The sequence below is a fragment of the Prinia subflava genome, chromosome 10, assembly GCF_021018805.1.
Source record: "Prinia subflava isolate CZ2003 ecotype Zambia chromosome 10, Cam_Psub_1.2, whole genome shotgun sequence".
Classification (NCBI taxonomy): Eukaryota; Metazoa; Chordata; class Aves; order Passeriformes; family Cisticolidae; genus Prinia; species Prinia subflava.
This window is the reverse complement of record NC_086256.1, coordinates 14129326-14155066: the sequence shown is the minus strand read 5'-3', so window position 1 is coordinate 14155066 and position 25741 is coordinate 14129326. Positions and strand designations below refer to the sequence as shown.

At 38.6% G+C, this 25741-nt stretch overlaps 1 protein-coding gene across 2 annotated transcripts; it reads left to right on the top strand.

Annotated features, from left to right (window-relative positions):
* The first annotated feature begins 257 nt into the window (after window positions 1-257).
* Window positions 258-24208, top strand: SSX2IP (SSX family member 2 interacting protein). 2 transcript variants are annotated; one of them, XM_063407393.1, is made up of 15 exons: window positions 258-1221; window positions 1479-1599; window positions 7997-8130; window positions 8851-9017; window positions 9257-9457; window positions 11085-11195; window positions 12429-12564; window positions 14127-14202; window positions 14280-14451; window positions 15249-15396; window positions 16586-16722; window positions 17114-17281; window positions 19351-19459; window positions 20335-20455; window positions 20637-24208. In XM_063407393.1, the coding sequence occupies exons 3-15, from the start codon at window positions 8088-8090 to the stop codon at window positions 20785-20787; spliced, it is 1740 nt and encodes a 579-aa protein (XP_063263463.1). In that variant the 5' UTR covers window positions 258-1221; window positions 1479-1599; window positions 7997-8087; the 3' UTR covers window positions 20788-24208. The 2 variants fall into 2 exon arrangements, with proteins under 2 accessions (XP_063263463.1, XP_063263464.1); XM_063407394.1 differs by having other exon boundaries at window positions 258-1319.
* The last annotated feature ends 1533 nt before the right edge of the window (window positions 24209-25741 follow it).

The window sequence follows — 25741 nt, the reverse complement described above, 5'->3', positions numbered from 1 at the left end:
CCAGGTTATATTCGTGGAACTAATGCATATTCATCACATCTCTACTACATATTCATTACAGTTCCTGAATACGTATGTATATGCTAATTATTTCCATTAATTTATTTGAATGTGAGATTTTTTGGTGGTTGTTTGTGAACACCCCATGCCTCAAATTTTCCCTTTTATAGTCCCTGATTTTCTGATGAATGTCCTTTCCTTGAGATCACTTTGTTTAGTGCTTGTGATTATTTGCACTGAATCGTCCAACAAAGTACTCTCCTCAAAGCTAAACATAATGAGAATATTGTTCTGGTGACCTCGTCCTAATTTAAAAAATACCACAATAGGTTAAGGTTGATAATATTGAAAATTGTTGTTTATTAGCCTAGAAATACATTAGGATGAGAACTTCAAATTTTGAAAGGCAACACATCACATATGTAATGGTGTGACATTGGAAAGTTTAGTTGATGTTCTCTGGGCAATAAAGCATGGGCCAGACTGGGCATCTTGGTGCTCCTTCACCATCACTGCCAGCCACAGAGAAGGCTGTCAGGTCTTTCACAGGGAGGCATTTCTGTGACATGGGACTGGGAGAAGAACCCATTGAGAGCAGCTGTGGAGAAGGACTTGGGGGTTCTTGTGGATGGAAAGCTGGACATGAGCCAACCCAAAGCCATCCCTGTCCTGGGCTGTATCCAGAGAACCACGGCAAACAGGTCGGGGGAGCGGATTGTCCCCCTCTGCTCCTGTGAGAGCCCGCCCGGAGCACTGCACCAGCACAAGAACGGCGCTGTCCTGGGAGAGCGTGTCCACAGGAGAGCACGAAAATGCTCAGAGAGCTGGAGCACCTCAGGCTGAGAGAGCTGCGGTTGTTGAGCCTGGAGACGGCTCGGGGCAAAGCTCATCACACCTTCCCGTTCCTGAAGAGAGCTTTTAGAAGACAGAGAGTGACTTTCTACCCACGCAGAGAGTGATGGCGCAGGGGGCCGGGCTGGGACTGCCAGAGGGGCCGGGCCTGGCCCGCGGGCAGGTGGCGGAGGCGCGGCGGGGCCCGCGGGCCGCCCCGGGCGCGGCAGGTGCCGTTGGGGTCTCCCGGCAACCGCCCGGCCAATGGCGGCGGGGCGGGGCGGGGCGGGCGCGGGGTTAACCCCGCGGGGCCCGGCCAGGGCCGCACCGGCCGCGGGGCTCGCTCGGGAGCCGCTTCCCTCTTCATCCTCCTCCCTGCGGCCGCAGCAGGTGGGGGGCGCGGGCTCCTCCGCCCCGTCGCGGGCGGGGCGTTGGGCGCGGCGGGTAACGGCGGCCGCCGGCGGGACGCGGGGGCGGCCGGGGCGGAGGTACGGGCGCTCCTGTGCCGGGCGCTCCTGTGCCGGGCGCTCCCGTGCCGGGCTCTCCTGCCGAGCCCCGGCTTTGCGGCGCTCCCGTGGTCTGGGCAGGGGCCGCAGCAGCGCTGGCCGGGCGGGCTGTGTGTCCTGACATGTGCTCCCTTCTCTCAGGCTCCGGCTGAGCGGCGGGGGCCGGAGAGAGCCGCGGCGGGGCCGGGCTGTGCCGCCGTCCCCCGGCGTGTGAGGCCCAGCGTTTGCTATCTCGGCGAGGCTACAAGGCAGATGCTCGGAGGTGAGAGCCGTAAAGCTTTCTACTGAGTCAGGGAATTTGTGACTGCTGGGGCTGAGCTCTCACGTGATGTGAGAGTACGGGTTTCGTAAGTGACTTGGGCATTGCTTTAAAACGCTGTTAAAATTTTATTTATTTGCAGCAAAGCTGCTTTAAATTTGGAGATCAAATCGTAATGCGAGACTAGTTTGTAGTGTTCCTGCATCCCCAGATTACGTAGAGTGCTCTGCTGCTTGCAGTGCTGAGTGAAAGAGTTAAGCAGAGCTCCATAGGCTGCCAGGGTATGATAGGAATTTCAGGGCAATGACTTAAAATAAGGCGTATTCGAAGTAAAATGGGAACGTATTAGATAAATTTTAACAATGAACTTAGAAGAGAGACCTAGGGAAATGATTTGATACAATGAATGGGGATTTCAGATTATAGGTGTTTATGGGGGAGGATGTTGCTTCTAGGGTTTTTTTTTGGGGTGGAGGATGGGGATAGAAAGCTGTGATACCAATATCAGTTTTAATTTGGACCAGAAAAATCACAGGAGAGGGTAACATCAAGCTCATGGGGCTCAGTATCGTGGTTCTGAAGCTGGCAGCTGATGCTAAGGAAGAGATGTTAAGTGTAGTTAGGTTGTACAGCAATGCTTTTATCTGTGTATGCTCCCAAGATGCTGCAGTCTGGAATTGGAGGATTTCTGAGCAGAGGCTGTATCTGTCTTAAAATGTAACAGATGCTGATGGATGTTTTTCGACAAATTGGAGGCAGTTTATGTATTGAGTATTCACAGCACCTCATAGTGATGCAAGTCCACAGTTTGTGTTTTATGTGGAAAAAAATGCCCTTATTTCCCAGCTTTTGCACTGAATGTTTCATTGTATTCTTTATAACTGCTGTGTTAAAAGAAGCAAAGAAGATTTTTTCTGCATGTTGGTCCTGTTTCTCCAGCTGTTTCCTCTTCTAGTTGAAAAGTCACAACTTAATAGTTTCTTGTATGAAAGCATTGCTTGACCTTTCTTGCACCGTATTTAGGTATATTCTGTCTTTTTTTACAGGGAAGGTTGTACATTTGTGAGCTATTGAAGGTGGAGAAGCTTAGTATTCATCGGGAGACATTGTGGTGGTCTCTTCTGTCCTCTGCTCCAGGCTTGTGTTAACTGCCTGAGAGCTGTCATTTCCAGAGGACTAATCACAGGGACTTGGGGTCTTTTTCTGCAGGATAATGCCTAATGTCTGCTAGTTTAAGTGCATAGCAGAGTTGTCTTTTTCATTGTGTTAGTTTGTGTTTATGAACAAGGAATTTCAGCTGCTGGTTTTTATTATCTGTTTGTTCAGTATGAGGACAGCCTTCTGCAGTTCATCAGCCCGTGTTTATTTTTGTGAATAACACTGTATAGTACATGAGTATATCACATGTTCATCATCTTTTTTTAATTTACTGAACAACAAAGATGCCTACACAGACCCCTTTGGGACTCTTAATTTTTGTCTCTTTGTGACTTTCATACACTTTGCTCTCCCATCTGTAACTTGTTCTTACACTTTGTCCTTTCCCATTTATAATGGGTCATTAATAAATTCCATAACATCTTAATTTAAGGGCTTTTGGAGAGAACATTGTGAAACGCTTTTTGAAAATCCAATTATACTGTCTTGCCCAGGTGTGTTGGATGATTCCTTCTTCCAGAGCACTGTGGCAGACATGTTAGTGTTCCTTCCTTCCACAGAAGGTATGCTGACATTTCACCAGCCCCATTTGTTTGGAGTTGTCAAATCTTTTCTGTGGCATGTTTTGATTAACAGAAACCTAAAATTTACAGGAGAGTTATTCCTTGAATTCCCTGGTAATCTCCAGGGAAATTATGTAGTTATCATCTTGCATTCCATGCCTGATTTAACTTTCAGGTTTTATGCTACTGAAACATGTAAGTTTCCTTGTTTCTGATATCTGGAATCCTAGTTCTGGCTCTGCCCAGTGAATATCTCACCAGCCTTAGGAACTAATAAGATAGTGGTTTGCTTTTCTTGGAAAAAGTTGTCTGTTTGCAGAGATAGACAGCTGTAAAGTTTGGCTAAAGCTGACCTCAGGAAGAAGAGGAGGACATGCAGAAGATTGTTTCTGATGTTCTCTTCATGTCTGTCGCACAGGGATATTTGGTAACAGAATGTGCTGCTCTGGTTACATATAGTAAGTGGTTTGTGAGTGCAAAGGGAGAAAGGCAGTTTTGAAGATAAACAATAGAGTTATTGTGTAGTGATAGGAAAATGCTAATGTGAAATCCACTGTGTTAGTTCAAAATGGGGTAGGAATTTGGGAGCCAGATAAAACGTTTCCATGTGTTTCAATTTTGGCAGTGATTGAATTAACAGAATTTCAGTCATCTGTGTACATAGCATGTAGAGTTGAATCTTGAGGTAGTACATCGATTTTATTCCTTATAACCTGAGTGTTTGAGGCAAAGACCATGACAGAACAGTCATTGAACACTGAATTTTATCAGATGTAAAAGTATATTCTTGTGTAATTATATGTGTCGAGAAGACTGAATATTTATTTTCTTAATACCCTTGCTAATCTTAATTTGTTTTCCTGTTTGGTTTTTTAAGTAAAATGGAGGGGAGAAATGTAGTTGGGATTTTTGAGTATGATCCATTCAGAATGAACAGAGACTTCATACCCACAGGCTGGGTGGTTTGACTTGATTTTTCATGTTACTTTTGACAATACTGGGAAATTCAGCTAAAAATCTAACACTACTTAAAGTTTCCATGGAATGTGGATAAGTTGAGGGCTTTCTTCATCCTCATTTTGAAGTGAATAGATTAACAATTAAATTGCCACAATTTTGTAAGTGTGGGAAGAAAAATCTGAGCTCAGATTTAATTGCAAGAACCATCATTTATATGACAATATTAAATAAAGGTCACTAAAACTGTAATAGATTTTTAGGGGAAGGTATTCTTTTTACTGTACCATTATCACTGGATATAATATATATTAGTACTAATGATAAACTGGTATTTGGAATTCTGTAGAGAGGCAGTAAATGTCAAAACTCTGGGGAGGAAACGCGGAGGCTTTCATGACAATTACATGAATTAAAGGAACTATATGACATGACATGATCAGGGATGTATTTGTAAACCTACAGTGTCATGTCTAGAGTGTACTCTAAATTTACCTAGACTCTTGTGTCTTTTTGTCTATCCGGATAAAAGCCATCTGTGTGACCTCTGCAGATTACGAGACAAATGTAAAACCTTTAAAGAGCTCCACAGCTCCCTTTGGGTATTATTTTAGTAGAAAAGAATCACATTGGTCTTCAAGTAAATGCTAAGTACCCCCACAATTTTACAAGTTGGAACACATGCATGTCACGAGTTGTAGTGTTTGCAATATACAGAGAAGGAAAGTTAGACAATTTCTGGTTGATGCTGGCTCTTCAACCTTTCTTCTGAGCCAGTGCACCTGTCCAGAGGTGCCTTTCCATATCCTCCCTACCTTGGTGGGGGTATAAATTCTATGGGTTAGCAGATACTGCATTTCCCACTGGGGTCACACCCTGTCTGGGTTAGGGATGAGCAGATGGTGCAATATGATCACAGCCGTGTTACAATTCTCTGCTGACTGTTTGAGTGTGTTTTACTAACCCAGTTACAACTGCTCCTTTTCAAGCTGAACCATGATATGTAGAAATTTTAAGTGTGCTTTATTGTGTTAAGTTTATAGTTCTACTCCTTGCTGCTGATGATTTTCAGGTTTTTATATGGCCTGAACTCAGGCTTACTGAATCAGATTTCTGTCTTAAGTCTTGGCACATTTATTGTCAGTTCCTCTGCTGTTCCCCAAAACAAAAACCAGTAATTTCATGAACAATTTCTTTCAGCTCTTTGGGCTTATGAAATATACTAATTTTGAACTTTAATCATGTTCTTGAAAAGAAAGATGTATTTATTAGTAAATTATCTAGAAGTTTCCGGAAGTATTTCTGTACTTTTTTGTCCAGAAATTCCTTGGTAGTAATTAAGGAAGTAGGAACTTGTAAAATCTGTGATTTTATCGGGGTGTATGTTGGGGTCTTTTTGTTTGATACAAGATTTCTTTTTTCAGTGAGATGGCACTAACTCTTGTATTCACACTTTTGAAGTTGGGTCCCAGAGGTTCATTTTTGTACAAACCACTCATGTCTTGGCCTCCGGGAATTTCTTGCTTGGGAGAGGAAGTGACACTGCCAATTGGGGCAATTCCCACTAGAAAGCAGTGGGTGGTTACAGGTTTTTGGGCAAGTCATTGAACCTGGTGGGGAAGGAACTGTAACAAATCCCTGTGTACAGGGTAGTCTTGCTAAAGCATCTGCTCTGTTCAGAGATCTGCCTGTGACTTGCAGAGTGCAAATCTAGAGAATCACTGCATTCCTACACCTGGGTTAGTCCTGCTTCCAGTCAGACATTGTTCAGGGTGACAGATGCTGTGTCAGAATTGCATTGTCAGTGCAGAGAGACCTGGGGGTGTTAACACTGCACTTTCATTGAGTGTGGGTGCAGTCTCTTAAAGAATAAAAGCCAGTGTGTTTGAAAGTAGCAGCATATCTAGAATGAGATAAGTGTTGTTGTGGACTTTCCAACAGTGCTTGATGGAATTTGTATATTGAGGTTCTTAATAATCTTTTGAAAAATGTTATTAGATTGCAGGGTTGTGATGTCAGTAATGAAAATATACTTGTACCTTATTTTTTCTGTCTTTTTCTCTTATGTTTGTGCATTTATGTATTTGATGGATCCATCAAAAATGAAAGTAGCATGTAAGAAGTGTGTTCACTTAGTACTTACTGAATTTGAATTCCATTTTAAAAGCACAAAGTTTAAAAAAAGTTAATTTGGGAGCATCTTGCTTTTATGGGGGGGAAAAAATACACATAAATCAAGTGATTTGATAGAGAGAAAGCAGAACAAACTATTTCATTAACAAGAACAGCAACTAGATCATTACACTGACAATGTTTTCTTGCTGCCTTATGTGTACTTTCTAATCTGAAAGTTTTCAGGAGCTACTAAATTACAACACACATGATAAATAACCGTTTACCTTTTTTTCCCCATGTACATTTATGAACCTGGAGAAATGTTCATCCAGCTGCATAATTATTTAGAGGTTTTTTGTTTGGTGTTTTTTTTTTTAGTGCTGAACATTCTGTAGCATGACTGTATGTAGCCCCAGTATGATCTCGTAGAAGCTTGGTGTTTCTTTAGACACTGTATTTTGTGCTTTGGCATTTGATAAGGATTTTTACTGTCTCTGTTCTCAAGAGACTTTAGGGATAACAAAACACTCCCCCTTGTCCCTTCCTTTCTTTCCCCGCCCAAATGATATTTTTTTCCACAGTGATAAAAATACAAGGTTTTGGTGAGAGAAATTTAGACATTGCTTAGCCAAAGTGTGTTTATGGAACATGAGCAAAGGGTTAGGGAGGAGCATCCCTCTGCTCCAAAATCTACCGAATCCATCTAAACCGGACTTTAGACTTTGTTCCGAAGTGTTGGTTGAAACAAAAGGGCCTTCTTTTCTGTCAGGTGGAAATTTGTTTCCCTGAAGTATCACTGTTCCTGTAACAGCTGATGGGTTGTGCTGTCCAAATCTTTAGCATCCAAGCTGGATTTAAAGTTTCCAGCAGTGAGAGATAACTAATGCTATTATGTGCCTTCTTACTTGTGGTTGAGGTGGGGTGAGGGGATGATCTGTTTGTTCTTTCTTTTGAGTGGGTGCCTTCCCTTTGGTTTCCAGAGGGACAGTGCTGGACTGAGTGGCTGTGTCAGCAAGGGAAAAGCTTTCTCCTATTTGTTTCCTTCCACAATTTTGGAGTTTCTGCAAGGAAGCAAGCGACTTGCTAAGGAAAAGCAATATTACTAAATGCATAAGTTAATTTAAATCGTTAAATATTTATCAAAAGTTCCTTTACCCTCTGCCAGTATATCCTCTCTAGAGCCTTTGTAATACATCTCTTTAACTAACAATATCACTTAGACAGACATATGTTAAAACTTCATATAAGTTTACAGTAATAAAATTGCTTCCTGCTTATATATGGCAGGAAAAAATATTTGGCTTGCTCTGTTTTCTCTGATGGACATCAACAGAAAAAACTGGTTATCTACAGTATGAGTCTTTATTTTCATGTGTGCATGGCATTTTAGCTTTGGTTAATGGTTTACAAGACAGTGAAGGCTAAATATAGATAGATGTGTTATTTTTACAGTATATTATTTGCTGTGCTTACTGTGTTCCAAATTTAGTGTAAAGAAGTAGTAAATTTCACGTGGTTCAAGTTCAGTAGTCACTCTCCTGTGCCTTCTTTAACCTTCTAGCTGTATTAGCTGCTTTTGTTAATCGGAAATGCTCTTGCTATTTTAGGAGATGCCTACGTAACACACGTTGCCAGCAATTGTACTAAATACTTTGCTGCTGAACCAGTTGCTCAGGTACCCAGCCTGTCTCTGTTGCTATGGGAGATTGGAAGACTATTACTGTGCCGGTGCTGTCATCAGGTAAACTGGGAATATTTGGAATTCAGTTGATTCACTGATTTTTACCAGCCATGTTATAGCAGCTGAAGAGAGAGACTGGAGTTTTGTGCATGACATATTTGAGTAGTTAAACAGCATGGTAAATAATACAAACAGTGTTTTGACTTGGATTGAGTACTTACAGAAATGCTAATGTAAAATACTGCCCTTGCACATGTATGGAAAGGTCAAGAACTGGCAGTCACATCTTATTTTTTAAATCACGCCTATCAATGTATCTTGTATTTTCAAAAATTTCTTTACTTGTTCTGTATTCTTTTGCTTCATAAATTGGTTACAAATTTGCTAAAGGAGGAAATTTTTTTTGCCTATTTCTGTCTAGTGGAAGAGTAAATTACAGCATACACTTAAGTATAATAATACCATACATTCTGTAAGAATTCTACTGAATGCACATGTCTTGCACCTGTGTGGTATTAAGTCAATGAAAAGGAAGTGTGCTCAGTTTTTTCTTGGTGGATGAATAAAACTTGAAAAGTACAAGACTATAAAGTGTTATTGAGCCTAAATCTTCAGTGGAAATTTCTTTTTTATATATATTGTTAATTATTTAATGTCATTCTAGATCAAATTCTGAGCTCTAGAATCTAAATTTCTGTAAAGAGTAACTTGAGTACATAAGGGTTTGATTTTATGTGATATATTAAAATAACCGATTTCTTCTTAATGTTTAACTTTCAGACAGCAGAAATATACTTGCATATACCTCAGAAAGACAGAGATCTCCTACAAGCATGAACTCACAAGTGCTACGCTTGTCACTGCCTTCACCCAAAAACATGTACAACTTTTTCAGTGCCTTCTGCACAGAAGACAATATTGAGCAGAGTATATCCTATATTGATAGGGTAAGATAGATCTTTCTGTTTATTGGAAATTATCACCTGCATACAGTCAATTGTGGTAAAAAAGATTGACTGGATTAAGAAGGCTCTTCCTCAGTGCCCAGAAGCTGAAGTTGGTGGGAAGTAAGATTCAGGTTTTCCCTCTTCATGCAGGATTTTGCCTGATACTGTTTCTGTCTTTTGTAGAATGGTGGGAGATTGATCCAATTATTGATCTCATTTTCCTCCCTTTCTTTTACCAGGAATTAACAACACTGGGCTTTCCTTCTATTTATGCGGAGTCCAAAGGAAAAGAATTAAATTTAATAGCTATCATAAATTGTATGAATGAATTGCTTTCACTGCAGCACAAGAACCTTCGAGCTCAGGAAGAAGTAGAAATGCAGCATCTGAAACTGGGAAGTGATATGGATCACTTACAGAACTGCTATGCTAAGTTAAAGGTAGGAAACAAGATCATTCCACTAGAATTATGCAGCTCTCTACATTGTTAACACCAAGTCCTTTTTTATTTTTTTTTCTACCCAGTATTAATTTGCAGTTGTATTTTGGGGTTTTTCAAAATTTTTTTTCCCAAATGAAAATGCCTTGAAGTTAGTGAAATACGAATTAATAAGAGAACTTCTAGTTACTTAGAATTTTAGCCTCCTTAATCAAGGAAGGGGGAAGACTCTTTGAATTGGGAGTGTTAATGTACACTTTAGGTGAAAATATTAAATACTTCAGTTCCTATAATTTAGTATTGCTTAAAAGGGTATGCCCAGCTCTGAAAGATAAATTCCCAATGTAACTGTAACAAGTAAAAGCACAGACAACTCTTCTAGTACAGGGTTTTTATTAGTCTTTTTCCATATCATCAGCTTCTTCCATGTGATTTTTTTTGTTGTGGGATTCCTTGAACATCCAAGTACAAAGTCTCTTTGTGAGAATTGCTCAGAAACTGTTGTCAAACCAAAAGTTACTAAGCTTCATTTTATCACAGGATAAACACATGCTCAAGGCCAGTCCTTGTGGAGTAGCTGATATATTTGAAGTTCCTGGGTGCACTTTTATGTGCAGTCATATTAAAAGAGACTTGACTTTCTCTTAATACTGTCAAGAAAATAAAATAGAAAAAAAGAGAAAATAATTCAGTGCACAATTCAGTGCTTTTTTAGCTTTGCTTTTCACTTGGGCTGGTCAGCACTATCTCCTTGAGAAATACTCCTGTAGATTTTCAAAATCATAGTACATTTTTTCTGAGATTGGTCATTTATGTAGAGGGATTTTGATGGCATTAAAAGTAATTAAAGGTAAGTGCACTGATTTGTATACGAACACTATAAAACGTTAGGTTTTAGAACATTCCAGTTGCTTTTTCAGATGCATAGCTTTAAGGGGAGAGAGGGAAATCTTAGTACTACACGAATCTCAGGGCATTTAATTTGGCTGTCAGCTTGTGAGGTTTCTCATGTAGATTCTTTAAAATGCCATACAGCCATCCTCTTGACTTCCACTATTGTGTTACCTGTACTTAACTGTGGTTTGTTTAGAAGTTCTTGTTGCTTAAATAAATCTATACGTTTGTACCTCACTATGCATATGAAGGAAAAGCTTGTATACAGTATTTGGCTGTTATTTAAGCTGCCAGTTTCAGGTCTGAGTCTTATTCATGGTCAAAATTTTCTAAAATGCTAGTTTTGCATTGTCTGTTATAATAAAATCATCTGTCTAGCCTTCTCTGTATATGTGAAATGTTCCATTTGCATTGTTATGGTCACAGTCTGTATATCTATGTTAGTTTTACCCTTGATTATTCCATAGAAATTCTCCAGTAAAACTGTAGTTCCAAATTGATACAGTTGCTTAGTAGCCACTTCTCTCTCACAGTACAGATATGCTTACAGAATGCTGACTTAAGGAAGAAGTCCTAACTGTAAAACATAATCTGTTAAATACTAAGCCATATCTCAAGTGAGGTGGTTTGGCAGTTTGGTTAACATGACTTATTAATTTTGGTTGGTTGGGGATTTTTTAAAATCTTCTGCTTTTAATTCTTATTGATACTGAACTTATCAACACTTTTTCTAGGAACAGTTGGAATTATCTAAAAGGGAAATAGTTGGGCTTCAGGAAAGAGACAGACAACTGCAAAGCAAGAACAGAAATTTGCACCAGTTACTTAAAAATGAAAAGGATGAAGTGAGTTTTTTTGTACATTAACACAAGTCATTATATAGATATTGAAGAATTTTTTTGCTTGGAGTCTTGTAATTGCTCGTTTTGAATGTGGCTTTTTGTTGGTTAATGTTGTCTTTCAAGGTGACTGGCACGTTGCATATGGATAAATAGGTTCTATAAGGGATAGGTCCAAGTTACAACAATAGTAGAGTACTGCAGAAATGCAGATGTCAGTTTGCTGAGATTTTTGTGTACAGCTTTAACTTAGAATGTTCTGATATATCAAAGAGTAGGAGGGGCAACAGGATTCAGTCACTTACTCAAACATCTATGTATAGAGACTTTGGGAGTTTTCTTATTATAATTTAGAGAAGAGCAAAAGACCAGTAAGAAGGGAGGTGGGGGGAAAACCCAGCTCAAAACCACAATCTCATTAAACTTAAATATCTTGAAACAATCAAGATCAGAAAACACTTTGACATCCACGACACTTCTTAGTTTGGGATTTGTTTCCTGTATGCTCCTTTCCTAGCCTTGTACTTCACATGGCTCCTATGTTTTTGTGAATGTGGCTCCTCTAAATTTCTGTGAATGTTCTGTGTTCATAAACATATTCATACAGTTGGGAATCACAGTACTAACTGTACATGGTGAACTTGCTAAAGTTCCATCTTAATATATTGAATGTGCTGTATGTTTGTAAGGTTAAATCAGAAAACTCCAAACAATACAACCCTAGGAAATGATGGTGCATGTCAAAAATTTGCTTTATGTTTTAATGTTCTTTTAGACCAAATGGAATAGTTTATCTTTTAATGTCCTGCTGCCCCAAGGAAGAGGAGTTTATTTTTTTTTGTGTAAGCCTAGCAAGCTTGCTTTAGAATTTGAGTGAACCTAGATCCTGAACATGAATTACTGAAAGTAAAGATATATCTTTCTCTGCTCCCTTCAATAAAGGCATTAAAGGTTGTGTGACTTATCAGAACATGAATTTAGTTGTACTTCAGAGGGATTAGTATTATAATCTGCTTCCTATGATGTGGGTTTCTGCTGAAAAGAAACTACCTCTCCTGAGATAAGTCTGAGATCAGAATCCATGGGGTGGGAGAGGTCTTCTGATTCCTTTTGTCGCTTCCTTTTACCAGAGGTACAGTTTAATAGAAGTTTTGTTTTGCTTCATGCATTTTGGTTTTCTGAAGAAAATTATATTTTTACTGTAGTGGAAGAAACAGCCTTTTGTGGCATTGCTTTTAGGTTCAGAAGTTACAGAACATAATTTCAAGTAGAGCTACACAATACAATCATGATATGAAGAGGAAAGAGAGAGAATATAACAAATTAAAGGAACGCTTACATCAGTTAGTCATGAATAAGAAAGACAAAAAGTTAGGTAAGTAGCTCTTTGAATTTTACCACAGCAAAATTAGCATATTCTGTATGTTAACCAGAGCCAATTTTAAGCATTTTTATCATTAAAGGCAATGTGGTCCTCTTTCAGAATTTATTTGGATATTAATTTATGTTAAAGAATGTTAAAGAAAAGATGCAATATTTCATGTTAACTGACTGTGTAAGACTTCTCTACATAGTGTTGCTTAAGATTGCTTGCTAAGGAAAATTTATTCCTAGGATTCCATAGGAATCAATGCCTATGCTAGAGCCACCTCTCCTTTATTTTCTTGCTACTGTTGCTATCACGAGATTTTGAATAATGTCATAAACACTATATTGTTCCAAGCAGTTGCTTGGAAGGCACACTGTGTGAGCTCCTTACTCTGGAGATACTGCACTCTGCTTGTGACTAGCACGAGTAGTGAGAGGTTTGAGAGGAAGTAACACAAGGCAGATGTACCATCCCCTACTCTATGAAATGAGGACAAACCAGATCTCCTTTAGCATGAGTACTTTTATGTTGTGCTGCCCAAAAATTGTCTTCAAGACATTCATCAGTGCTATTTACCATAAACATAGTTTTCTATGAAAAAATGGCTGGAAATTGGTTGTTAGGTATTAAAGAAAGTAGCTTTTGGTTCATGTACCTGGCCTTAAAGTATTTATATAATATATCTCCAGTGGGAGGGAAGTCTTGCTCTTGCCCACCTGCCACCCCCAAACTCAGCTGTTTGCCAGCTGTAGGGCATGTTTTAGTAAGCTCATTGCGCTCACTCAGTCAGAAGAAGATTATCCATGTTGTTGCCAAGATGGTTCTGTACTGACTTAGTTTTCTGAAAGTCCTTGTGGTTAAGCCAAACCAGGTTAGGGCACAGTGGGAGGAACACCTATTTTGGCTGCAGAAAGTCTTTAGATATCAGTTCAGTAAGCTCTAGAAACTTCACTCTGAGGTCAGCAAAACTTAAACATTCTTGACTTCAGGTGGCTAGTACTAGTTCAGGTATCACTGAGATGAAAATAGCAGGATTTTAAAACTAGTTACTGTTTGCTTAATAGCTAACTAGCTTGGACTGCTTAATCTATAGTCATATATTGGGTTTGGGGTTTTGTTGTTGGTGTGGTTGGGGTTTTTTTATTTTTGTTGTTTTTATTTAAATGTGGAAAAAGAAGTTTCTTTGTTTAGAGGAATACCTTATGAAACATCAAGAAGTTCCTTACCCTAAACAGGAGATAAACCTGGCATTATTGCCAGAATGAGCATAGAGTTGATACACTAATATAAAGATTGAAATAAGGATGAAGGTATCATTAAGAAATGCATAAAAAAGATAAGCCAGGATGAGAATACACTCTTCTTAGTTTCTAAACTCACTTATCTTTTTTTCTTTTACTATGTTATTTTTGCTTTTAGCAGGGCCATATGGTTTCATTTTTCAAGACTGAGGGGAATATTTGAGTAATGTGGTCTTTTCATAATAACTGCATATAAATGCAATGTCATTTAAATCTTTATCTATTTGCTTATTGTTTCACACTTTGAAATATCCTTTTCATTTATAGCTATGGAAGTTCTAAATTATGTTGGTAGAGCTGATGGGAAGAGAGGTGCATGGAGGACTGATAAAACAGAAGCCAGGTAGTTGTCTTAGAACAACATTAATTGAAGCGTGTATTAGGGCTGTTATGTTGTTACTATAAGATTATTTCTTCCAGAAATGAAGAAGAAATGTACAAAGTTCTGTTAAGTGACTATGAACAACGCCAAAAACAGCTTTTAATGGAAAATGCTGAGCTAAAGAAAGTTCTTCAGCAAATGAAGAAAGATATTATTTCACTGCTTCCACCACAGAAACAAAAACCTAAAGAAAGATCTGAAGATGGACTGGTAAGAATTCCTCAGTTAAAAATTAAATCTCCATGGTAGTTTATGGTATAGTGCTGGAGTAATTTGATAGTTATTAAAAAAAGTAAACATCTTCTGAGAATTGCAGTGGATTGCACATCATGTGCTTTGTGTCAAATCCATCCATATTTAAATATTCTGCTCTCTGTGAACAATATACAGTGTATTCTTTCCAGGAAGTCAATGAAAAGCTTAAAAATATTCTTTGAATGAATTTAAATGTGGTAGGTACTGGTAAGTAATTCTATATTACAGTGCAAAATACTGGATTTTGCATGGCTGGGGGTTTTTGTTTGTTTGTTTGCTTCCAGATTTTAAGTATTTCTTTACAGGATGTTTTTATTGAGCACTTTACTGCCATGGATGTGTAGAAAAGCACTATATTCTCTGTCAGTCTCTTTATAAGGTGTGAGTACTTGTCTGAACTGACTGGGTGACCTGTCCCCATACGGGGGCAGCTGCTGCTTGAGTCTGACAGCAGAGCTCAGCAGTCTGAACCTGTCTGGGTTGAAGATGTGGGAGTGACTGAGTCTTGCTAGCTGACCCACAGTCTCTGTGCTGGGGTTCTGGGCACTGCCTGGTCACTTGCCTCCTCAGCATTACGCTGTCAGGGAACTGAACTCCCTGAGAGTCAAATTTCCTTGGATGGAAAAATCTTTCCTTTATGTAAGGGTTTTCCTTCTCTTCAGTAAATGGAATCTATGCACATATTTATGTAGACAAATACACATATTTGGAAGGGTGAAATGGTCTTCAGCTTCCAGTTTCTCCTCCTACAGGTGATGTCAGACCAAGAGGAAGATAGTGGAGAATTAAATAAAGATATGTGGGAATTATCTTGTGAAACTGTGCGAGAACAGCTTACCAACAGCATTAGAAAACAGTGGCGGATGTTGAAAAACCACGTTGAAAAGCTGGATAACCAAGGTTGGTGTTTTAACTGCATTATGCTTACATATAAAATACATTTTAGAAAAAGTAGTGCAGATATGGCACTTCGAAATAATTGGGTGCAAAATATGTAATTCTCTTTCAAGAACTTTGTCATGCCACATCCTCTGAGACTTCTTGTGGTGTTCTAAAACAAACTGACTGATGGTATGGTGCTGGACTCTCCTCATTTCCAGCTGTTAAACAGCATTAAGACAGCTAAAAATATATAAAATTCTTTCCTGGTATTACTTTCCCATGCAAGTAAATGCAGCCACTACCACAGGGATGTTTGCTGTCAAGAGTAAGATTGAGAAGGTCATGCGTGCAATTGCAAATAAAAGAGCAGATGGCCTCTGAGAGTATGTTTACACCCTAGAAAGGATTTCAAGAATGCTTGTGATACTTTATTTGGTGTAAGTAACTGAAAAATAAGAATCAGGAAAAATGTTACAATTATTTGCTCTTTTTTTGGAGTCATCTTCTAGGGCTTTTAGTTTATAGGGATGACCATAGTATGTATAGCCTTTAGGATTTTATTATGTTCAAGTACTGACTTTGGGGGATCGAAACGTGGCTTATTACAATCATTGTGATTTGGCTATGCATTAAGTTAAATAAAGTAGAATGTAATTGTACAAAATACAACCATTTCTGCAATTCATTCTTTCAATGGAATGAAAACATGCATCCAATGTTTGTTAGTGCCATTTCTCCTTCACAAGACTTGAAGGAAAAGGCTTTTTATATCTGTGATAAATATGGTTACTGTTGTATTTTTATGAACATGTAAGTCCTTCAGAAATGGGCTCAGAAGAATGGGCTTAACAGCATGTCAGTGGAAAAAAAAACCTTAGTTGTCCTGAGTTTTCTTTTAAATGACTGCTGAAACAAGCGAGGATTTTGTGTAACTCTTATTACAGTGTAGATGGTTGGTTTAATTTGGGGAATGTGAAAGTCTTTTTTTTTGTTGGTTTTTTTGTTTTTTCTGAACTGGATTTAATGGATAATTATATGTGTAGCACCAATTTTTGATATCTTGTCTCTGATAGAAATGCTTTTGAGTACACTGTGTATCTGTCTTTTAGGCTGAAACAAATAGTCTAAAACCTTTGGCTCTTAGTCTCTGGTACAAGGTATTGGGGGTTTTTAAACTTGTTTTAAAGATGCTTTTTCCCCCCCTTAGTGTCACGTGGACATTCAGGAGCTTTGAATGAAAAAGATGTCATTTCAAGAGAAGACCATGAGCTAGAAACTGAAAAGCTAGAGTTAGAGATTCAGCAATGTAAAGAAATGATCAAAACTCAACAACAGCTCTTACAGGTAGTAGACTTTTTTTTTTATTGAATCCAAGTGTATTTTATTTAATACACTCTTCTTGCCTCTGAGCCTTTTTCCCTTCCTTGATCATGCTTTTAAAATAAAAGAACGTATTGGGTTGTCTAACTGTGCTAGTGGCTTGGTTCATAATTTAAGGACTTTTTACTCCTGGTAGGAGTAATTTTGGGGGACTAAACAAAGGTGAGGCTGCCTAAACAGGGACATTTGGTTGCTGTCTGAAATCTACCCCCACTATCCACCAACTTGATATCTCCTGCATTGTTTCTGTATTAAACTTCAACCATTTTTCTGATAAAACTGAACCTGTGGAAATACTGTACCTCTTAAGTCACTCCCAAATTAACATTTGGCTTTTCTTGCTTTATGTCTACAGCAACAGCTAACATGTGATGATGACACCACTCTGTTACTACAAGACTGCTATTTGTTGGAAGAAAGAGAGCGTCTTCAGGAAGAATGGAGACTATTTCGAGAACAAAAGAAGAATTTTGAGAAGGAACGAAAAAGTTTCACAGAAGCTGCTATTAGATTAGGACTTGAGGTATTAGGAAAGGGAGCTCTTATGGGAGATGAAATACAAGTCTTTCTTTTATACATGCTAAAATGCAGCCATCCAGCGAAATCTGTTTCTGATGTCTATAGAGAAAGATCATTGCCATTCTGTATAAAACTTACCTTTGGTTGTTCTGGAAGATCATTCTCTTGGCAATTCAAAAACTCAGGTTTTTGCATGTATTGGAAAATACAGTTTTCAAACCATCTTTGTTTCAGCTTTTGAAATATCTTAAGTCTTCCAAATTGTATTAACTAAATCCCTTAGATACTGCTAAAGTTTGGTTTCCTACAGAAGTAAGGCCTATGCAAATTTCAGTCATATTTGGCCTCAAGGTTGAATCTCAAAGGTTTCTAAAAGGATTTCTAAACTTTGGTCAAAACCAATGAGTTTTGCAAGAACACCAAGTAACTGCTATGTTTCCCTTAGTAGGGTCATTTCTGTTCTGGGTTTGCAGTTAGGCTGGTCAGTAAGGACAGGTACTGGCAGTCAGGGTAGATGTGTCTGTGGATGAGCTCTAGCACATGTCCTTTGGTCCAGCCCATAGGTTAGGGCCAAAAATGTGGAGGGGCTTACAAGTTTGGCAGGGAAAGGTGATTGTGAAACTAGGATGGTACAGCTATGACAGGAGAAAAGTCATTGAAGGAAAAAAACAGACTTTATTGCTTACAGAACAGCTTGCTTGGATGTGCAGAGCGGAAAGTTGGAGTGGGATGTGATTAAAATTTATAAAGCTGTGGATTCAGTTTGAGCAGACAAAAGCACTACTCTTGTTCACCAAATCCCTCGAGACTTGGACTAGAGGGAACTCTTAATTTTGAAATTAAGCCCAAAACCTACCCAAAAAGGTACCTTACTTTTTTTTTTATCTTTAGGTAGTTGACTTCTGGATTTTTTTTCAAAGGAGATTGTGAAGGCAGTGCGTACCATCAAGTTCAAAAAGCAGTTGCCTGAGCTTATGGGCAACACACTCAGAAATAATAAAAATGGGGCACAAGGGGGTGCCTTTCAGTATCTATAATCAAATGATTATTTTATTTTGGGAATGGGAACCTGTGAGGGAATGCACTGCAGAAAGTGGCCATGCTCATAAGTAGCATCTCTTGTGGCCACTGTTGGAGACCGAATATGGAGCTAACTGGCCAACCTGTCTGACCCAGAATAGCTACTGGGATAGCAGATTTTCACATGGTAACAAATACTAATTATGACTAATTTGATTTTATTTGTATTTTAGTGAGTTGGTAATTTCATGTTGCACATTGAATTCAGCTTTAAAAGTCGTGAGTGGTAATATATAGCAATTGTTTGTCTGGAAACGTTTAGGACTACACTGCAGCATAAGTATTTACTGCTCATGCTTCAGCTTGTCAGAATGCTGAAGTATGAAATGAGAAGCAATGCTGTAAGCTCTGTAGGTGTTTGTGAGAGTTTGTGTTGGTGTTCAGCTTCCTCTGTTTTTCTACTGCCATAGCGTAGGACCATTCTGATTCACTGATGGTTTTTGGAGATGAAATAGCTTGTTGCTTGATTCCAGAGCCATTGGTGGTTGTCTTGGTTGTTGTCTATTAGGCATTGTTTTCTTTCTCTATGCTCAGAGGGGCTGGAAAGTGAAACAACCCTTTTTTCCCCCCCAGTTTTAGACAGATGCAATCAGTGCTATTTTCAATGGATTTTTTCCCTGTTCAGAAGGTTTAAGCAGTAATTGTTCCTGGCAGCTCCTTTGGATGAGGGCTGCTCCAAGAGGTAGTGCTGCTCTGAGGGGGGTGGGGAGCATAGGAGATGGTGTCACTGGAGCATAGAGCAGTAAAGTGAAAGGATTACTCAGACCTCTGTGGAACAAACTGTGGGACTTGGTTTGTAAGTGCCTCCTCAGCCAATCCTCCCTGGGCTCAAAAGCTTGCTCACAGACAGTATTTGCTGTGTTAAGCTGCTGGCTCTCCTTAGTGATGTGGACATGTTACAAGTTTGGCTTTCTGAAATAGAACAGCATCAGGTTAATGTGGGCTAGGCTTTTTCCTGTGGTCATAAGTATAAACTGTCACTTCTTTTCTTAGAGAAAGGCATTTGAAGAAGATAGAGGAGCATGGCTGAAGCACCAGTTCTTGAGTATGACTGCTGATTGCAAGTCTGAAAATGTGACAACTCCAAGTGCCTTCTTAAGAAGCAAGTATTTGGTTTGAATTGTGTTCTTGCACAGTTGCTTTTCCTTCCTTTCAACTAGAATTGCAATTGTGAACAAAACAATTAAAAAACCAAAAGGTCTCAAGAAAAATTTTACCATGTATCTGTATACCTCCACATGTCAGGGCAACTGATAGTTCAAAATTTCCTTTTAAAAAGGGAATTGTAACTCCCTTCCTGATAATTACTTATGTAGTGAATTTATATTTGTGAAACAATCTGGTGAATATCAAATACCTGACAGCACAGCAGGTAACTTTCAGGTGCTTTCATAAATACTGTAGAACTTGTAATCATTCTGGTTTTCCACTTCATATGAAAACTTTGAAATCTAAATGTGTGAAGGCATTGATCTGGCCCTGCTAAGTTGGCCATGTCTTTGCATTGACTTGAGTGATGGTTAGGTTCATGTAAACAGTAAGGCATCTAACTTTATTTTGATTTTGTTTTCTATATTCTGCCAAGTTTGCAGGTTTTCATGTTGGTGTTAATTACTGTTTGTGCATGCTGGAGAACTCTACTTAGGAATAAAAAAGCTTTATCAATTGTAAAGTGAGGAACTACAATTGAATGATTTCATATGACTATTTGCCGTGGTGGCCATGTATGCAAATACTGTATCTTTGATCTTAGAGTCCTAATTTTAACTTAAGTTCATTCAATAGCATTACATATACTTAAAAAAATTATCCCAGGTCAATATCAATAGCCTTATTATAGCTCTGCTATAATAAGGCCTTTGTGTTTAGTTGTGGTTTTTGGTGTTGTTTTTTTTTTAAGCAGAGGACACAAACACTTGCAGGCCTTGCTCATTTCCAGTGGACTGCAGTTTAACTGATGATGCATGTCTCTCTTAGGTTCTGACCCAGACATTCGTTTACTCAAGTCTGCATCTCGGCAGAGAAAACCTCCCTCTGTGTTCAGTCCTACTGTTGCACCAGAACCTTGCCAGATATCTCAATATATTACACAAAACAGGTTAGTAAAAAGATGTTGTAGATGGTTTTTAGAGAGGTGAACTCCATGTGGAGCACAGCATAATCTAAAGCTTATGTTGGTATATAACAAAGGATATTAAACATTATATCATAAAAAACAATACTCTCTTTCCATTCAAAGCATTATTTATTTACATTGTAACTTTTTTTCCTACTTCCAGTGTTGCATCAGAGAAACCTGCTGCAGATAAGATGCCAAATCTGTGGGTGGAAAGTGATGACAAAGAAGAAACTGAGGAATGCACAAAGTTATGGGAAGACTCTGAAGTTGGCACTCTATGTAGAAACTTGCACATGGAACAGCTGCCTTAGACTTGTAGGGTTGCCTGCTGGGTTTTTTGTTAGAGACTTGTTCATAAACTTGTCATTCTAAATGAAACAGAATGCTGTGAGTTTGATCATTCTTCTAGAGGATTATGTGGTGATCTGAATTGTGGTGCGTTTCTATGTGTGTGCACATGGCTTTTATTTTTTAGACCATTTTTTGCCTCACTCTTGAAAGAAAATTTAAAAATATATAAAAGCTTTGATATTTTTCTAGTAATAGAAGTTCTAATTGTGTGGATAAAACAATGGTCTGAAACTTTGGCTATAATGAAATACTGGATCCTAATGTTACCTTTCACCACAGGCAGAGATAGCACTTTTAGAAATTGTTTAATTGTTGGACTTTCATTTATGTCTCAAGTGTAACTGGTATTAAATCCTCTTTTGCCTCGACTTGAATGTACAGTATACTGTAGATTTTTAACAAAACAGGTTCTATATTTATTGTGTGATTTGAAAATACCTCTTTGATATCTCAATGATTTAAAATGCAAAATCTTTATATATTTGTAAATAGAACAAGTGGTTATGCTGAGAAACCATGAAATGAAACACATGCATACATAAATATTATTTTACATGGCATTTTAAATTGTTTTATGGTGATACTCAGTTTACAGATCCATTAGGACTTTCAATGGTTCAGTCAGGAACCAAAGTATTTAAAATGTGAACAATAAATGTGTAATTCTATTCTAAAAGACCCTGGTTCTATGATTTGTGTGCAGTAAACTTTTAAGCTACCATGGTTATAGGGCTGTATGCAATGTCTACAAATCTGGTGCTGATTTTGTATTTTATTAGTGTTTTTGCTTTAATTGACTCCAGAATTTTCTGTTTTGTGTAGCCTTGGGAAAGTCTCTTCTGTTTATAAGGTAATAAAAATAGCAAAGTTAGAGGTAATATGTTTCAAGGTCTCCTTCACCTTACTCAGCGCATGTAATTTACCTTGCCCAGTACAAATCCGTTTTCTCTTGTTGGGATTTTGTGCTTATGTGATCATATATAGCTCTGCATGTGTGATCACTCTGATCCTTGTGTAGTTGGCCTTTTGGAAGATATCTGGGCTTAAACTGCCTTTCTTGGGGTCAGAGGTGGGAAATTAACTCAAGTTCAGAATCCTTCACTGAAAATGCATTGCTGCTCTGCCCATTTTCTTCAGAATTGGATGGAGTAGTGATTGGATTATCTGGAAAAATAGCAGTAGGATAGTACAGGCAAGAGAAGAAACTGCAGTTCTCAAAGAAACTAAGGTAAAAAGCTGGAGTTTCTGCTGTTGTGTTCAATCCACTGAATTCCAGTTTGACATGAAGTAGTAGCCAACGTAAATTGCAGAGGATACTTGTGTGGTTTTCATATAGCACCCGTAAGGGAGCAGAAGTGGATATAATGATAATGCCAATTCTAATGGCTTGGCGGGCTTTTTGCTGCATGAGTAAGGCAGGTTGGAAAGACAACAATATCTTCCCCAATAAATGTGTGTTTAATGTCATGCCATTCACTCCAGCATTGTTGCAGTGTACAGTTCCTGTTGGTTTCACATTTATCAGTTTTTGGGCAGCTCTTGCCTGAATTTTACTTGTGGAAAAGTAAATACACATTCAAAAAACTTAAGTAAAGTGAAATTTTAATATATAAAGTGGGAGAACAGAACTCTGCAACAAGGATTATTTTCAAGCCAATAGTGACTGCAGATCTTCACTGCTGAGGCAGGATCCAGATGCCACCAGGGGCTGCTGCTGTTCCAGTGTCTGCTCATGGGTGCACTACTGGGACTTAATTGTGTTTGCTTTACTTGGGCCCTCCTTCTTCAGCCTGGTTTTGTTTATGAAAGTAACTTTTCAGATAATAATGCCTTGAAGAACAAAATAACTTACCCATTTAAACTCTTGTTTCTGTCCATTGAGGGATTAGCAATTTAATAAACATCTTGTACTAATTTTTTGCTTTAGAGTTCTGTAACTCATCTTACAGAAGTGGAATGTATGTTTGAATGTCTCCATGGAAGAACTGTGCTCAAAGGGTATATGCAGTTGAGTCCTGAGCTGGTCTCAGACTTGGTCTGGAAGTCTGGAGTAAAGATTAAATCTTGTCCTTGTACAGAAGTAAAACAGAGTTTCTGGATTTCTCTATATACAGTGTCTGGGAAGATTTTAAATCTGAAGCTGCTGCTAATAATGGTATGAATTCTGCAGAGGGTGACATCGTGATACTTAGAGCTGTTGAAAAAACTGCAAGACCTTTCTCACTCAGACTTGAAGAGGAAAGGGGGAGACTTCCTGCAGGAATGTGATACAGGGGTGTACACATATGTGTATATTTGAAATAATATAGTGAGTGCTCTTCTCAAGAACAAGAAGTAGAGACTCCCAGCAGGTGATTACAGTACAGCTATTGTTACCTACTTGTGCATGGTAGTGAAAAGATGAGTGGTTCTCTTAAACTGGGATGTTTCACAAAAGTCTTTAAATACAATATTCATTGCTGATTTTTCAGCCTGTGATGAGCATGCTTTTACCATAAATATCACTCTGATTAAGTATGAGTACTTACTTTCAGGATTATATTGGAGTTGTTAATGTTTTTCCCTTTCATTCCCAGTGGCTGAGACCTATGCAATATATAGCTCCTGCAATTCAGACTGTATAGCAAAAAACCCTAATAAATGGAAATTTTTCATAAGAGAACCTTCTTCCTCCAAAACACTGTCTTCCTACTTTGAAGAACTGCTTCCACCAGATTCTACAGGCATGCTCTACTTCAGTTGCAGGACAAAAGAAAAAGCAGACTCTATTCTAGCTTATTTTCTGGAGCTTATTGTGTGTCCAGGTACATCTCAATCAGGTCAAGGTAACTGATATATCTAGATAATACAAACAGGTTATCCTTGAAAGGAAAATAGAAGGCTATGCAGGGTACTGGCAATACTGTGTATGTTGAATTAGCTTAGTTATTATGCAGCTTTTTTTTTTTCTTAATTTGCAGTTATCACTAAGCTTTTGTCTGTGAAGCCTTAGAAGATATCTTGGGTTTAGATTTTTTTTTCTGATTTGTGAGAGAGGCTGATGAGAATATGTGAAATATTGACATAGTTGTATCAAAAAGCTGGCCTCAGAAGAAGTGTTCAGATTATCTGATGATTTATTTATTGCTTTCAGACAATTCATTTGATATCTAATGTTCACTGTGCCCTACGAAGCTGCACTGTAATGAAAACTTAAGCTGCCATGGTATATATTTTGTTGTAGTTTTTGCTCTGACAGCATTCATGTGTCTTTATTCACGTTTTGAGTTGTACAAGATGTGCAACTACTTGGAATACATAACAGGTAAATTTGTTTCAAAGAAATATTTACCAATAAACCATTAATTTTAACTGTATGAAAGAGCTTGTCCCCTGAGGCACAAAACATGCTTGTTCCCTTGAACAGTATAGGTCGATAGAAAAAGGAGTCATTTCTTGCAAGTGTCCACCCTTCATCCCTCAGACATATTCTGCAGTGAGCTGGGTGGCAGTTCCCCAAATAGTTTGTGCAACCTAAGGTGGATTTACAGTCCACATGGAATCTGTTTGAAAAAGTCAAGACCTGTGAGACTGACAATGCAGGAACAGCACTTGCTAATGGAAGACTGTAGAAACTGCTGAAACAGTAAATAAATGTTCCATTGTGGGTGTTAAAATAGCATTTGTCACAAAGCACTCTCCTCTGGTTGATCATGTAACTATAGGAATTGTGGGAGTAGAAATAAAATGTCTGATTAACCAGTATGTCATAGATGTTGAATTTGAATGGGATTCATGGCTTTTGTGTGACTTCAGGCACCACAATGAACTGCAGGCTTTAAGGTGCTCCTTCAGAAACATCCTCCAACTCAGAAGCTCCTGTGCATTTTTCTTGCCTTTCATTGTTGATCCAGATGCCACCCAGCTCACTTTGGAAGACTGTGTCACTTGTTTGGGAGGAATGAGTCTGGTCAATCCCCTAATCCCTCACCATACTCAAACAGGCCAAGTGTGATCTCCCCTTGCCTCCATGCCCTGAGGTTTCTAGAAGAGAGCACTTGAGTGAGTGTGTGCCTGGGCTCTCACTGTAAATTGATGGTGAAGCTGGCTGCGTTTTGTGAGTGACTCCTTAGGAAATGCAAAAGTTCTAGCTGACCTGCACTCCCATTTCCCCTGCTTTGCTGGGAGGAGTCTCTGTCGCTTTTAATTGTTCAGATTTGGCTGTCATTTACCTTGAAAGATAAAATATTTACTGATGGCTTATGAAATCTTTGTTCATTTAAAAAATATTCCTGGTCATTGTGACCAGAGCTGAAAGGACACACTGATCCTCTGATTTATTTGAATAAATATATATATGCCATATATATAGATTTTCATTAGCATGTTAAAAGTGCTTTGGTGCACGTAGGAATATAACAGCAAGGGGATATCTGTCCTTGTCTGCTCTCTGCAGGGGCAGGTGTAACCAGTGCCAAGGGAAGAGGAGGAACGCTGTCAGTGTGTGACACCAGCTCTGTTAATTGGGCCGCTATCAGCTAGATAACAGTTTGGGTCAGGTGCCAGGTCAGCATAACCTGGGCAAAATCAACCTAATCTATGGCAGGACCACCTTTCAGCAGCCAGCTCTGACACAACCTAAGAAATTAAGTAATGTGTTTATTGTAAAATTATTGTAAATGATCCAGTAAAACTTACTGGGATAAATAGAAACTTTTAAAAAATTCAGCAAGAGGCTTATGAGATAATTAGTGAGATGCCAAGGTATGCCTTGATTTGTATTATTGCATCTGAAGAGAAAGTATGATTGCAAAAATGGAGATGTTTACATAAACTGATAAAAAACTTGAGAATTCAGCAGAACACAGCCACGTGTTCCTGAGCTTTCTTCCATAAAAGTCTCACCATGTCTGGCAGAGCCCATTCACCTTCACT

Bases quoted from the DNA above. Each gene is read 5' to 3' on its own strand.
- SSX2IP (XM_063407393.1), top strand. From the start codon at position 8,088: ATGGGAGATTGGAAGACTATTACTGTGCCGGTGCTGTCATCAG. The intron at 17,282-19,350 runs GTATTAGGAAAG...TTCTTTTCTTAG, and splicing joins CTATTAGATTAGGACTTGAG to AGAAAGGCATTTGAAGAAGA. The intron at 19,460-20,334 runs GCAAGTATTTGG...TGTCTCTCTTAG, and splicing joins TCCAAGTGCCTTCTTAAGAA to GTTCTGACCCAGACATTCGT.